At 39.6% G+C, this 14,885-nt stretch overlaps 1 protein-coding gene across 2 annotated transcripts in view; it reads right to left on the bottom strand.

Moving 5' to 3' along the window:
• The window catches only part of CYP20A1 (cytochrome P450 family 20 subfamily A member 1), a 74,611-nt gene extending 61,393 nt beyond the window's left edge, over positions 1 to 13,218 (bottom strand). The window contains exons 1-4 of one of the 2 annotated variants that reach the window (XM_024124624.3): positions 12,907 to 13,218; positions 8,431 to 8,480; positions 7,643 to 7,809; positions 5,004 to 5,146 (exon numbers count right to left, since the gene is read on the bottom strand). In XM_024124624.3, coding sequence (XP_023980392.1) covers positions 5,004 to 5,146; positions 7,643 to 7,809; positions 8,431 to 8,480; positions 12,907 to 12,978 — 432 coding nt within the window. In that variant the 5' untranslated portion in view covers positions 12,979 to 13,218. The remainder of the gene's footprint in view (positions 1 to 5,003; positions 5,147 to 7,642; positions 7,810 to 8,430; positions 8,481 to 12,906) is intronic. The other variant, XM_055089514.1, reaches the window with a different exon arrangement.
• Between the last annotated feature and the right edge of the window lie 1,667 nt (positions 13,219 to 14,885).

Raw genomic sequence — 14,885 nt, 5'->3', positions numbered from 1 at the left:
GGGTTCGTGCCCCAGTACGGGAAGATCCCACATGCCGCGGAGCGGCTAGGCCCGTGAACCATGGCCGCTGAGCCTGCATGTCCGGAGCCTGTGCTCCGAACGGGAGAGACCACAACAGTGAGAGGCCCGCGTACCGCAAAAAAAAATAAAATAAAATAAAATAAAATAAAAAAAAAAGACACATGCACCCCAGTGTTCACTGCAGCACTATTTACAGTAGCCAGGTCATGGAAGCAACCTAAATGCCCATCAACAGACGAATGGATAAAGAAGATGTGGTACATATATACAATGGAGTATTACTCAGCCATAACAAGGATTGAAATTGGGTCATTTGTCGAGACGTGGATGCATCTAGAGACTGTCATACGGAGTGAAGTAAGTCAGAAAGAGAAAAACAAATATCATATATTAACGCATATATGTGGAACCTAGAAAAATGGTACAAATGAACCGGTTTGCAAGGGAGAAATAGAGACACAGATGTAGAGAACAAATGTATGGACACCAAGGGGGGAGAGTGGGGTGGGGGGGTGATGAATTGGGAGATTGGGTTTGACATGTATACACTGATATGTATAAAATGGATGACTAATGAGAACCTGCTATATAGAAAAATAAATAAAATAAAATTCAAAAATTCAAAAAAATTTTCTTTTCCATGATTTTTAAAATTATTTACCACATATAATGTGAAAGTCAGTGGGGGTGTATTTGTGTACTTGTGAGTGAATGTGGGTTTAATCTACATAGAACAGAAAGGACTCCTACATAACCCTCCAAATGGGACAGATATAGGCCCATCAACTATAAAAACCCTGCATGAAAGAAGGAACGCATTAACTAAATTGGAAGCATTAATAAGAAGGTGTAGTTTCAGAGGAGCAGGAAAAATGTAAGAAAGAAATTTTAGCAGAACAGAAGAACGTTGGGAGGCGGAGGGAGCAGCAAACAAACAGCAGGAAAATCTACTTCTCAAACAAAGGAAGGAAAGGTATTTTTTTGAGTAGTTACTGTGTTCTAAGACCTGTTGTTAGGTATTTTACATCATGACCTCATATAATCCTCACAGCAAATTTGTAACGTGGATGTTATTATCCTCAATGTAAGATGAGGCAATAGGACCTCCCTGGCGATCCAGTGGTTAAGACTCTGTGCTTCTAATGCAAGGGGCACAGGTTTGACCTGACTGGGGAACTGAGGGGCAATAGGACCTCCCTGGCGATCCAGTGGTTAAGACTCTGTGCTTCTAATGCAAGGGGCACAGGTTTGACCTGATTGGGGAACTGAGGGATCCCTGCAGAGTGGCCTAAAAAAAAAAAAAAAAAAAAAGAGGCAATAAAAGCTCACAAAGGCCAAGTAACACACAAAGAATCATGCAGATGCTAAATGACAGAAATAAGATTCAAAGCCTTTTGCCCAAGCTTAAAGTCTCTGCTCTATACAATACTACTACTTCCCAAGAAGCTACATTAAACATACAACAAAATAAAAACTTTCTTCGAGGTACACAGATTAGAGGAAAGGGGAAGGAAAACACAATATAAGAAGGGAGATAAGAAAGTCAATTTAATTTTGTTATGTAAGTATGGCCAGGTTGTCATGGTAGTAAAGAGGGTGAATGGCGGAGGGTAGGTAACTAAACTGGATATTGGAAGATGAGTTGGCCAGGAGTTAGCTGAGGAGAAAATAGCAAGAACAGACCCACAGAGATAAGAGAAAAGACTATGAACTGAGGAACTGTAAGTTGGTCGGTATTCATTCACTGATTTAATAAATATTTACTGAGGGCCTACTCTACACCAAGACCCACGGATACAGTAGAAATCAAAACAGAATAGTGTCTCCCTCCATGGAGCATACAGCTTAGGAAAGATTATTCAAAGAATTACACATAATATAATTACAAACTAGGACGTGTTGCAAAGGAAAAGCAAAGGGTGTTATGACAGCATCTAAAAGGGGGACCTTCCTAGGGACAGTGGGATGATCAGAGATGGCTTCCCTTGGGAAGTGACATCTAAACTGAGCTGAAGAATAAACATGCATTAACTAGGTGTGTGGATGGTTAGAGGAGACAATCCAGGCAACAGGAACAGCATATACAGAGTCCTTGAGATAGGAGAGAACAAGGTATAGAACTATGAGAAAACCAGGGTGGCTAGAGGATAAGCACAAATGAGAAAGTGGGAAACAAGGCTGGAAAAGTAGGCAGGTCAAACCACATATGGTCTTTAAGATTACATTCAAGACTTCGGAGTTTGTCCCAAGAGGAAAGGGAAGCCAGTGGAGGTTTTTGATCAGGGACTGATAAAATAAGAATTGTATTTTGAAAGTGTCTGTTCTCAGGGGTTATGAACATCCAGTCCATAGATACCAAAGGGTCTGTACATAGAATCCAGGAGTCCATGAACTTGGATGAGGGGGGGAAAAAAATCTTTATTTTTCACTAACCTCTAAATAAAATTTAGCACTTCTTTCTGAATATAGGCCTTTTAACTTTGTCGCAATACAAATCTCAAATACGTTCACATTATATTTTAGTTATTGTAAAACTCTCAAAATAATGATTTTGTCTCTCATAACATCATTACTTTAAAATTGTGGAAGTTTGGGGAAGCATTGCTAGACTTCGTTATTTAATACATTAACAATAAAGCACAGATATTATAATATCACAAGTTTTTTAAAAATAACACTTTGATGACTATATTGGTTTCCTTTGTAGTTACACATTTTCAAATGCTATTCCCCGAAGGAGTCTGTAGGTTTCACCACAACTGCAAGGGGTACACGTCTTAAAAAAAGCCTAAGAATCCCTAACAGAAGGTAGAAATTGGAGGAGAAGGGCAGAGAGAAGGCAGAGAAACAAGCAATCCACACAAGATGATGGAAGCTTAAACCAGGATGGGAGCAGTGCTGGTGGAGTAGAGCAATTTGAAAGATATTCAGAAGGTAAAAGTGACATTAGAGACTCTTTTCAAATGTAATTTTCTACGAATATTTACTGTTATAAAAATACTTTTCATATAATGGTAAATAAAAATGCAGAGTCTAAACCTATCTATACAGTATAATGCTGACTGAAATTCTACTGTACACAGAAATGACTGGAATGATACAAAGTATTTTAAAATGTTAAACATGGTTATCAACGGGGAATGAACAGCAGTAAAAATGTTTATTTTTTTTCCTTAGGACTTCTCTAAATGTTTCCATATTTTATAAAGTGACCAGCAGAAAAAGCAAAATTTTAGTTATTTTTGGGAATTTTCTTCTCTTTTCTTTTTTTTCTTTTTGGACGAGCCACAGGGCATGCAGGATCTTAGTTCCCTGACCGGGGATGGAACCTCGAAGCCGTGCTCACCCCACCCTCAACCTACGCCCGCAGTGCAAGTGCAGAGTCTTCACCTGGACGGCCAGGGAAGTCCCTGAAAATTTTTTAATGATGGGGAAACGCTTACGATACGTTTTATAGTGAAAAAGTATATAAAATTGTACATATAATATGATCTCAACCATATAAAAAATCTATAGTCAAATTATGGGTGATTTCTTTATACTATCAGATTTTCCACGTTTTCTTCAGCAATCATATATTACTTTTATAAATTACATTATTTTTAAATGGCACGAATGGATAGATTAGCTTTGGACAGAAGGAAGGATTCTTCAAGATTTAAAATAAGAAAAAAGAACCAAGGTTTGCGATGGACAGAGTCTACTGGTGGGGGAACAGGCTATTGAGGGAGTTCACACGTAAAGGACTCCATAGTCTCAGCAAAGCAGGAGGCTAGGACATCTACAGCAAGCAAAGGGGCTGGTAGGACTGGCAGTACTAGAATAAGGGTGAAGGTCTGCAACAGCCCTGTGGGAACACAGGGAACTGTGAGGCAGTGCACAGGGCTTGGCTAAGGGTCTTTAGAAACAAAAAGGAAACGGTATGGATTAGTATTGTTCTCAACCTTTGTAAATGATTTGCTGAGCTTCTTAGAAATGTCAGGTGCCCCTCCCAGTGATTCAGTTTGTCCAAGTTAAGGTCCAGTAATCTGCACCTTAAACAAGAGGGAGTGTTTCAGGTAAGTTCAGACCATATTTTAGGAAATGCTGGTTTAGAGTCTGGTCTGAAAACAATGGACAAATCTACTGATACATAAAATGTCTTCAGGTTCTCTCTGCTCCCATCATTCCAACTTACATAGGGAGTCTAGATGTTAAGATTTTTGTTTTGTTTTTGTTTCGTTTTAGAATTTCAGGAGAATAAAAATCAGCTTAGAGGGACTTCCCTGGCGGTCCTGTGGTTAAGGCTCTGTGCTTCCACTGCAGGGAGCATGGATTCAACCCCTGGTAGGGAGCTAAGATCCCACAAGCGTTGCAGTGCGGCCCGCCCCCGCAAAAAAAGAGTAAAATTCAGCTAAGAAAGACAGGTAAGAAAAGAGGAGGAAAGACAAAGACACACTAATAGTTAAAATATACAGATGGTCCCCGACGTACAATTTTTCAATGTTACCGTGGCGCAAAAGCCATAAGCGTTCCATAGAAACGGTCCTCTGAACTTATCTTGATCTTCTGCTGGGCTAGCGTATGAAGTACGACACTTTGTGATGCTGGCAGCAACAGCAGCCGTAGCCCACAGCCAGCCTGGGCCCATGAGAGCAAACAGCCCGTAAGCTTACAACCATTCTGTACCCAGACAACCATCTATTTTTCACTTTCTGTACAGTATTCAATAAATTACACAACCTAGTCAACACTCTATTATAAAATAGGCTTAGTGTGAGATGATTGTGCCCAACTGCAGGCTAACGTAAGTGTTCTGAGTATGTTTAAAGCAGGCTAGGCTAAGCTATGATGTCCAGGAGGTTAGGTGTATTTAAATGCATTTTCAACTTGTGATATTTTTCAACTCACGATGTGTTTATCAGGACATAACCCCATAGTAACTCGAGGAAGATCCATATACTATTATCTGTATGATAGAACTCCAGGCCAAACTACCTTACCTTTAGCAGGAGAGCAAAATTACTCCGCAGAGAATTAGTCACACCATTTTCGTACAATTTTTTCCTCATGAGGTTTTCGCTCACGTTCCCACTATCAGACTGATACCTTAATAATGACTTTAGCATGGTTTCAAAAGGGTCCGCTGAAACAGACAAATTAAACATTTCAAAGGCAAAGTAATCACTCAAAAAATAAATAAATAAATCTCCAGCAAAACAACAGAGATCAGGGAGGTACGGGACTATAGCCAAGAGACTATGAACTTTTTTTCACAACTCCCTTGTCTTTCCTAAATGTGAAGAGTTCAAGAGGCAATAAAAATTGGCAAGAAAACAATATTCTGACTGGGCATTCCACTGTAAATCATTAATACTTACATAAATTTTCTACTCACATGACAGCAATATCTTTCACTTTGTAAAAAAAAAAATCACACCACTGATTTTTAAAGCAAAATTGATGTTGTGTCTGTAATTGTCAAGTATTCCAGTTAAAATTGTTTAGCTGAATCCAAAAATTTCTTTTCTTTTCTCCTTCATTCACTTTTAAGTGTTTCTTGTTTCCTTTTTTTTTTTTTTTGGCAGCAGCGCTGTGAGGCTCACAGGATCTTAGCTCCCCAACCAGGGATCAAACCCAGGCCCCTTGCAGTGGAAGCACAGAATGCTAACCACTGGATCGCCAGAGAATTCCCTAAGTGTTTAACGACTATATTGTTTCCACATACGGAAAAATATACCGTCATTGTAAATAATTAAAACAACATAGATACAAAGAAAATAAATTCATCTAAATCTCACCACACAGAGACAGTCACTGTTAAATATCTGAGATTTTTTTTTTTACAGCTGTTAATATTTCTTACCAGAGACAGAAAAATCTGTCAGATTTTGCAATGAACTACAGTCTCTTCTTTCAGAGCACATCTCTCAGTTCATTAGTGTGATCATTCGAACACCATTTACATGCTCCCCCACTTCCCCAGCACTAGACTGTAAATTCCACAGGAGCAGAGGCCATGTCTGGTTTTACCCATCTTTGTATTTCTGAACAGAGCCATCCTTCCACAGTGAGGAAATTTTGTGATTGAGAAAACAGACCCAGCCCAGAGAGCCTAACTTCAAGTCCCAGCTCCATCACTAATTAGTTGTGTGACTTTGGGCAAATGACTTAGCCTCTCTGTACATTTTTCTCTTCTGTAAAGTGGGGATAATCTTAATATGTACTTCGTAAGGTGTTCTGAGGATTAAATCAGTTAACGTGTGTAAGGTCTTACAATAGTGCTGGCATACAGAAATTGCTATATGAGTATTTGAAGAATAAAATAAAATAAACCTATATCATCATATTAACGCCTGAATGTATCCTTTAATGCAGCCATTAAAAATTTTTAAGTTTTAAGTTTTTATTATGAATAATACGAATGTCTTTTCTCATCTATGTGATTATCAGTTTACGATAATTCCTTACGATAAGTCAAAGGTCACTGCCAACCTTCTTTCCAGATAGTTTGTAAAACATTTATACTCCATGTTTCTCCGTTCCCTCACCAACAATGAGTTCTGCCAACATTTTTCATCTCTTTTAGTCACATAAGTGAACATCTCATTTTTATTTGCATCCCACTGATTATTAGTGAGGTTGAAATCTTTTAATTTGCTTATTGGCTATTATTATTTCTTCTTTTTTAATTACCTTGTTTTTGCCCATTTTTCCACAACTGCATTTTACTTTTATTTTCTTATTAGTTTTCATTTACTTTATATATATATATAGGTGGTAAATAGTTCCCCCATCTCTCTCTTAAACTTTTTCATGGTACCTTTTTATTTTACAGAAATATAGTATGTGGCCAACATTTTCCTATCTCTCTTTTTCATGGTGTTTTTTATTGTACTGAAATTTTTTCATGTTTATGTACACAGATTTACCCATCTTGTGATTGCTGGCTCTTAGATCTCATGTCATGGTACAAAAGGGCTTATCAACAACCCCCTCAAAAAAATTTAAGATTTAACCATTTTTTCTTCTATTACTTTTATGACTCCAAATTTTAATCATTTCTAATTTATTTTGATATAAAGAGTGAGACAGGGACTGAGATTTATTTTTTCCAATAGCTAACTAATTTTCCCAAACCATTTATTACCTTTCCCCTTTATCATAAAATGCTACCTTTATCATATATTCATACTTGGTTTGTCTACTGGGCTACCTACTCCATTCCATCAATCCGTCTAGTCCTATCACAGTACAAGATTCTTTAAGTTAATCAAGTTTTATAATACACTGTTCGACCTGATGGTACAAGAATCTCCCGCACTAATGTTCTTTCTAGATGTTTCTTAACTGCTCTTGTACCTTTACTCTTTCAGACGTACCCTGGAACTATTTTTTCAGGTTCCAAAAAAATCCTGTTGGCATTTACACTGGGATTTTTTTCATACATATCTATAAATTGAAGGAAGAAAATAATCATTTTACAATACTGTGTGTTAAATGAAGTAATTAATATAAAGACTTCAGCACAACGTCTGGCATATAATACAAAGTATTTAATAAATGTTAGCTATTCCTAAGAACAATGTATGGATCTTCATTTATAGACATCTACTCTAATTAAAAAGAAAATTAAACTTACATGTCTTATTGGGGTTGATATGCTGCTTTAGCACATCAACAGTGCCCAAACTAACCACAAGGCGCCTGCCAAACCAGAAAGAGACCACAGGCCCATATCTCTCATGCAAATTAACCAGGAACTCGTGCAAACTTCCACTGTTCACAATATCTGGAAGATTACCATCTCTGAAAAAAGAGCAACATTTGACAAAATAATCAATTTAACATGGAAGAATCAGAAAAACAATACTAGTTGATTCTGAATTAACTGTGTCAACAGATGAGAGCAAAAATACACAAAATTCAAATTACTGCAAAATCCAAAACTGAATTATATTTGACTTCTCTCTTTCGGTAGTTGTATTTGGATACGGATTTGTCTGATATTTTGAGAATTCATAACACTTCATACCAAATAAAAAAGCTACACGAGGAACATCTGACTTAGACACTGGAAAACTATCCAATTTTTGCAGCAACTCATTCTGAGATAGCAATGGACACCGTCATTGGCTATTAAATCACAGGCTAATTTAAATCAGCTATGGCAACTTTTTCTTATTTCCTTCTATCTTAATCCTTTCTTTCTATTTTCAACACTCTTTGGCTAACAGAAGTGAAAGAAATTAAAGGTTTTGATTTATACAGGCTTCCTTTCTGTTCTTAACAAAGTTTAGGTAGTATGCCCAGAGATAAGTTTAGAGAAAACAAGGAATGAAATAAACTGAGTAATCTAAAGATATGGTTTAGTTTTGATCCAAAATTAAGAGTTGACTCTACTTGATTTTAAAAAAAAAAACAACTCACTTTTCTTCTGTTGGAGTAATCCCTGGAATTCCTGCAGCTTGTCTGGAAGCCTTAGGGAAAAAATTTTAAAAAGTTTAGTATAATGAATTATCACATATCCCATAAGTCAGATGTATTTTCCCAAGACATCTGCAGGACCTTAAATGATGGTTTTCCAAATTGGTTGAATCTCAGAGATTAAACAACAACTGGATTCTTTGTATTGAAAAGAATTATCCTAATATTCCTCCTCTCTATCAATTAAACTAAGGTGTTGGAAGAATTTAACATCCATTCTTCATCAATTAATATATAATCAAGTACATTTTTCTCTGTTCTGAGACTATATATGGTCCCATCTGGCTTGGCTTTCAAAAAAAATCAATGTCATGATTATAATAGTTTCATTCCTAAAATAGTTCTCCTCTTTCTAGTCAAAGAATTTACCAAAATACAATGTGATAGTCATCATTTGCTTTAATGCGGTTATTATTATCAGGGTCATACAGAGAGGTGTCTGGTATAGAAATAAATAACAAAATAATTCATAGCAAATTGTTAAAGTGACAACCTCTGAAGAATGAAATATGAAAAAGTTGGGGGAATTTTCATTTTTTACAATTTTGTACTGGGTTTATGGTTGCTGGGTTTAGAGGTTAGTGTCTTTTTATTTTACAACAAGCGTATTACGTTTATAATATATTGTAAAACTATTTTTAAATAAACTAAATATTTATAGGAAAAATAACCTAAAATAGTCAACTCCAGAATCAATTCTGAATTTTGTCAATGATTTTAAATAGTATTAATCAGAGTTTATTTGTCTGACATTCTGCCCTTTTCCCCCCTACTTAACATTATACAAATAAATGAATATTTATTTATTTGAACATGTAAAGGCTAAACAGTGTTCCACTATGTATCCAGAATTGTGTAATCATCTTCCTGCTATAGTGTTGTAAAACATCTAGGCTATTTCTTTCTTTCATTTCCTCATTGTTATAGGTAGTGCCATGAAAATCTTTGTACAACTTTACTTTTTTCCTCCTTTGGGGTATGTATGCCAAAACAGAGATACTAGGTTGAATCATGCTAACTGAAGAGTTTTACAGTTTGTACTAAATCCTATAAGAATACTATCTAGGGGCTTCCCTGGTGGTGCAGCGGTTAAGAATCCGCTTGCCAATGCAGGGAACATGGGTTCAAGCTCTGGTCCGGGAAGATCCCACATGCTGTGGAGCAACTAAGCCCGTGCACCACAGCTACTGAGCCTGCGCTCTACAGCCTGCGTGCCACAACTACTGAAGCCCACGCACCTAGAGCCCGTGCTCCGCAAAAAGAGAAGCCTCCGCAATGAGAAGCTCGTGCACCACAATGAAGAGTAGACCCCACTCGCCGCAACTAGAGAAAGCCCATGCGCAGCAACAAAGACCCAACGCGGCCAAAAATAAATAACTAAAAATAAATTTAAAACACACACAAAAAAGTAGTAGTCTGAAGTGATAATCTTTCCAAAAAAGAGAATACTATCTAGGTAATAGTATGTGCAACTTGCATTTAACTGATGACAATGAAACCTACAAAGTAAAATTTTGTCCTACAGTCTCATCAATAATGGAAACTTGTCAAGTTTAATATTATAAAAAGTGGGGAAAAGGATGGAAGGAACTCAATTAGAAAAAGAAAAAGTCAGTCATATAAAAAAAGCCAACTTTTTATTTTCTAGGCTGAAATTATTGACTGAAACAAGTTTCCTGACTTTCTTTAAACATGGTAGATCGATAACACTCATCAATTATCTCTTCCTGAAATCCCACAAAATGAAAGTGAAGATATAAAAAAGGAGAAAATATGGATAAAGAGAATGGAAGAGGAGACAACAGTGGACGAACAATCCAACCAATTTTTTTGGAAGTGTTAAGCTGTTGGAGCAGTGATTAATTGACGTAGTTGTGAGGCCTCCTCTGGGGGTCTGCAGAGGAGAATTCCCACAAGAAGCAATCAGATTTGCACTCAGTAACCAGAAAGGCAGGGTAAGACGCAAGATTTTAACAATTAGCAAAAAGCCAGTATACAGATCCCTCAGACACCATTCTTGTGATTACCATCCTTCTGGAAAGAGACCTTGAGACTCCAGATTCAGGAACAACCGGCTGGTGGGTGGTGGCCCCTATAATTCTAAGGGAAAATTATTTCCAACTTCGAATTGTATACTAAGCCAAACTATCATTCAAGTGTGAAGCTAGAACAGAAAGATTTTCACACAAGCAAGATCTCAAAAAATGTATTTTCCATGCACACTTTCTTAGGAAATTACTGGAAAATGATGCACTTGCAGCAAAAAAAGGAACTGAAAGAAAAGAGAGAGAGAGACTCATGTGGCACCTAGGAAACAGGGTATCCAACACAGGCAAAGAGAATACCAATTCTGATAGCAAAAGGACAAGAGCTACACAGCCGAAGGAGATGATAACCACTACTGACTGGGGAAGGATGATGGAAGGCTCCATAATGGATATTTTCACGGGAAAGAAAATACAACGGATGTCTCTGAATACTTGAACGAGTTCACTGAGTGTTACGACAGAAATGTCGAAATATCTGCCGAAAACTACTGATAGGCAGGAGTTAAGAACCTCTAAAAATGTGCAAATACTAACTACAACCCCTCCTCACCGCACTAATCATGCTTCTACAGCTCCAGCAGCAGGCATGCAGAGGGGAGCCTCAGAAGTCTGTGCGCTTTGGATAAGAGGGCTCCTACACCAACCTCCACGCTTCAAGAGGAAAAATGAAGAGTGAGCCCCAGAACACCAGGCAAAATGCTGTCCTGCCCTTTACTATATCCACACCTTCCACACAGCTAAATTGATGAGATCCCCAAATTGGCATGCACCTGGCAAGACCCTGCCAAACTCCCTGATAATCGTAGCCTCACCACTATCATCTACCTTGAGACCATCCAGAACGTTACTATGACCTTTTTCCTTACCTACATTAGACACCACACTAAGCCCAGGACTACCATCCCCAGGTCTTCCCTCATGCCCCAGACTCCTATTCCTCCAGAAGTTTATCTTCTTTCCTGACCCATCTGTCCCCGACTCAAAACTCCACCTGATCTCAGTCTCTCATTCCCATAGTTGTACACTAGGTCTTGACATTACCAATAACTTCACCATCTCCAGAGTTTTAACATCAAGCAACCAAATCTCCAAGCACCTCCTATTTTTCCTTTTCACTACTTTTAACATCTTGACTCCAAAAACTATTTTTACCCCAAAAGGACTTTTAACCCACCCACTCATATACTCATTTTCCACTCTGTCCAGCTGAGATTCCACGGTCCATTATAACCACTCCCTTCCCCTGTATCCTTTTGTCAAAAGCACCTAGTAAAACACCAATTCTAATTAAACCCAATATTCTGTCACCTGCCCCTGATTCCACATAGATGAAGAAAAACTGCTGGGGAAAAACACACCCATGCTGACTAATCTTATATTAATTTCATGACCCTCAAGTGAGTTGCCTGGAAATCTCATTTCCCTACTCCCGCACTCTCCTAACCTTCTAGATGGCTATTTCTCAGAAAATAAGATTCACTGAAAGTTCCAGACTGTGCAGTTGCAATACTCCAATCCAATCCATTTACCAGCGAGAATATTTAAGGTGTTCTGTCATTGCCAGTGATGTATTTGGCACTGTGCTGCTGCTTTACAACTTCTACAAAACCACCACCTTGCTTTGTAGATGATCCCTCATCCATTAGCTCCTTTGTTTTCAGAACCACCTTCTGAGGCTGAAGAAGGCAAGAAGAGAAAGAAGGCCGGAAGGAGATTTAGAGATAAAGCACTCGGCTAGGTGAAGCTGACAGCTAACCTCCCCCTGCACAGGGCTCCTTCCACGACCCCTTTATTTAGCCCGTTAGGCCCTGCGAGGAGCAAGACCCGGTCTGGACCTTAAGGACTGTGGATTTCAGGAATGAAAGTCGAAAGACAGATGGAAGAGTAGACGACAAAAGAAACACTGGGGGAGAATCCTCGGGAAAGGGGAAAGGCGTGGAGTAGCCTGGAGTTTCCTCCCAGGCACACTAGAAAATGGAACTGGAGTGGGCAGAGTTACTGCCCGAAAGCCACCAAAGCGCTTCAGACCCGCCCTTAACAGTGGCGTGGCAAGGGCAGGCGCAGGGAGGCCGGGACCCGCGGACCAGCCCTCAGCCCCCGGCGGCCGCGCCCGCGCTGCTAAACCACCTGCCCGCCTCACTCGGCGTCGGAAGGCGGCCGTGCGGCCCGCGCAGCTCCGTCCTCAGCGCCAGCCCCGCGCGCGCCCGCGGAGGCGCATGCCCCGGGAGCCGGGCCCTCGCGGGCCCGGAGCTGGACGGAGCAGGAGCCGGAGCAGGAGCTCTCCCCGCCCCCCCCCGGGCCCGCCCCCTGCGGCCCGCCGCGGGCAGGGCGACGTGGATGCGGGCGAGACCGAGGCCGAGCCGGCGGTTACCGGGTAGAGGTAGAGCACCGCTCCCACCAACGCCAGAAAGAAGGTAACGGCGAAGATCGCGAAGTCCAACATGGCTCCTCCGCCCGGGAGCCACGTCTCGGTTCCGCGCTCTGCAGCAGCGCCTCAGCTTGCTGGGACCCGCGCACCGGAGGGGTGTGCGGGGGCGCCCTCGGGACGAGCGAACGAATGGGCCGCTAGGGGCGTGGCCTGGGCCGCCAGGGCTGGCGAGGGGAGCAAGGGAGCGCGGAGGAGCTCTGGGAGATGGGAGCCGCGCCCCGAGGCGGGATTCCGGCGGACGCGACTGCAGACGCGCCCGAGACTCCAGACACGCCCACGACTCCGGGATCGAGTTGCTGGGGGAGGAGGAACCCTGGCTTGGAGAAAACGTTAGGAGTTAGCATCGCTGTGCCCCGACCAACACTTTTCCAAGTAGATTTAAAATATATGTAATAACAAAATGTAGCTGAAATTAATTATTGCACATGTTTGGGTGTTCTATAATAATCTAGTGGTGTTTGGATCAAATATAAAATATAGATGCATAATTCACACATTATATATTTATTTCATAAAATTTATTTTTCTTCCCTTTACTTCAGAAGAATCTCTATTTTTAAAATCAAGATTTTTGACATCATTTGTCTTCTGTCTGCAGAAATGCTAAATTATCCTGTCTTCAGTCATTGTGGTTCTTGGATAGATTTTTTTAAAACAATTTCAGGTTTATTGAAGCATAATTTATATATAGAATAGTTTTTTTAATTCCTTCAAATTGAAGAAACTTTGCTCTGTTGAGGCAGTAGCAACTGGAATTGTCAATAAAATTTTTAAAGTAATCTTTAGCTTCAGAAATGAACAATGACTTATCTATTGTGTTCAACTGTAATGGAGTTGTTGCATATGGTAACATTGTTATTGCAGCAAATATTATAAAACAGTTTAAATTTATCATAACAATTGTATCACTTATATTGTGATTCTCACCATCTCTTAAAGCGATAACTAGATCTGTAGGTTAATATAAAGAATTGGTACCACACTTTACTCACATCATATCTAGACCTACATATATATTATTTGAAAAGGAACAGTAATTTAATATGGAAAAGTGTTCCTAAGCTGCCAATTGCAACCACCGTGGTCACCACAATAATTGTTGAGTACTTCCAGTCCACTAATGGAACCCTAAAAGAAGAAATAATGTTTCATTATGCAAAAATCTTTTGTGTTTATGCTGAGAACAAAGATTGGCTAAAGTAATTTATCTATTTTTATCAACTTGCTCAAGCTCAAATACTCTTTCCACTGTTATATTCTCCTCCAGTTTTATAGCAGCACAGCCTACAAAGCTTTATAGCATTTAGATGCAGTCACATTTTATATTTCAAAGATATAGAATGTGCGATATGAAGAATTTCCCTGGAGCCTGAGCAGTATTAGCTATGAGAGTGGATGTTAACAGTTTAGTTGACCACAAAATCCTGATTAACCACCAAATCCTGATTGACCATCGAATACTGATTTGCCCATGCGTTCTTTAACTTTTTTATGGATTTGTGATATGTGGGTAACTCCCAAGCATGGGCCTGTCTTACTCTGCTCTATAGGTGCTACTGTCCATATAAAAGAACACTTAGTGGGTTTCCTAGCCCTCTGATCCAAATTCTGGTTGGATTTGGCCAATGGTAAATAGTAGCATAAGATGAGAGGATGAGAGGAAAATAAAGTCAAGATATTCATTCTACTGGCTTTCATGCTGTGGACTCACTGTTTACCACAGCTCCTGTCATATGGCCCTTCCCATACAGATACCCTTTCTAGGAAATGGAACTCCCTTCTTGCCACTTCAGGCTTAGGGTTGGTGATGGCTCACCTCTGCCGCTAGTCTTGGAGCACTGAAACCTTGTGGTTTCCTTAAACCCTTCCCACACCTTCATAAATATTTCCTTTACTGAACTCTCTTTTAATTACTGGTTTCA

This window comes from Physeter macrocephalus, chromosome 2 (assembly GCF_002837175.3).
Source record: "Physeter macrocephalus isolate SW-GA chromosome 2, ASM283717v5, whole genome shotgun sequence".
Classification (NCBI taxonomy): Eukaryota; Metazoa; Chordata; class Mammalia; order Artiodactyla; family Physeteridae; genus Physeter; species Physeter macrocephalus.
This window is presented reverse-complemented; position numbering and strand designations above follow the sequence as displayed.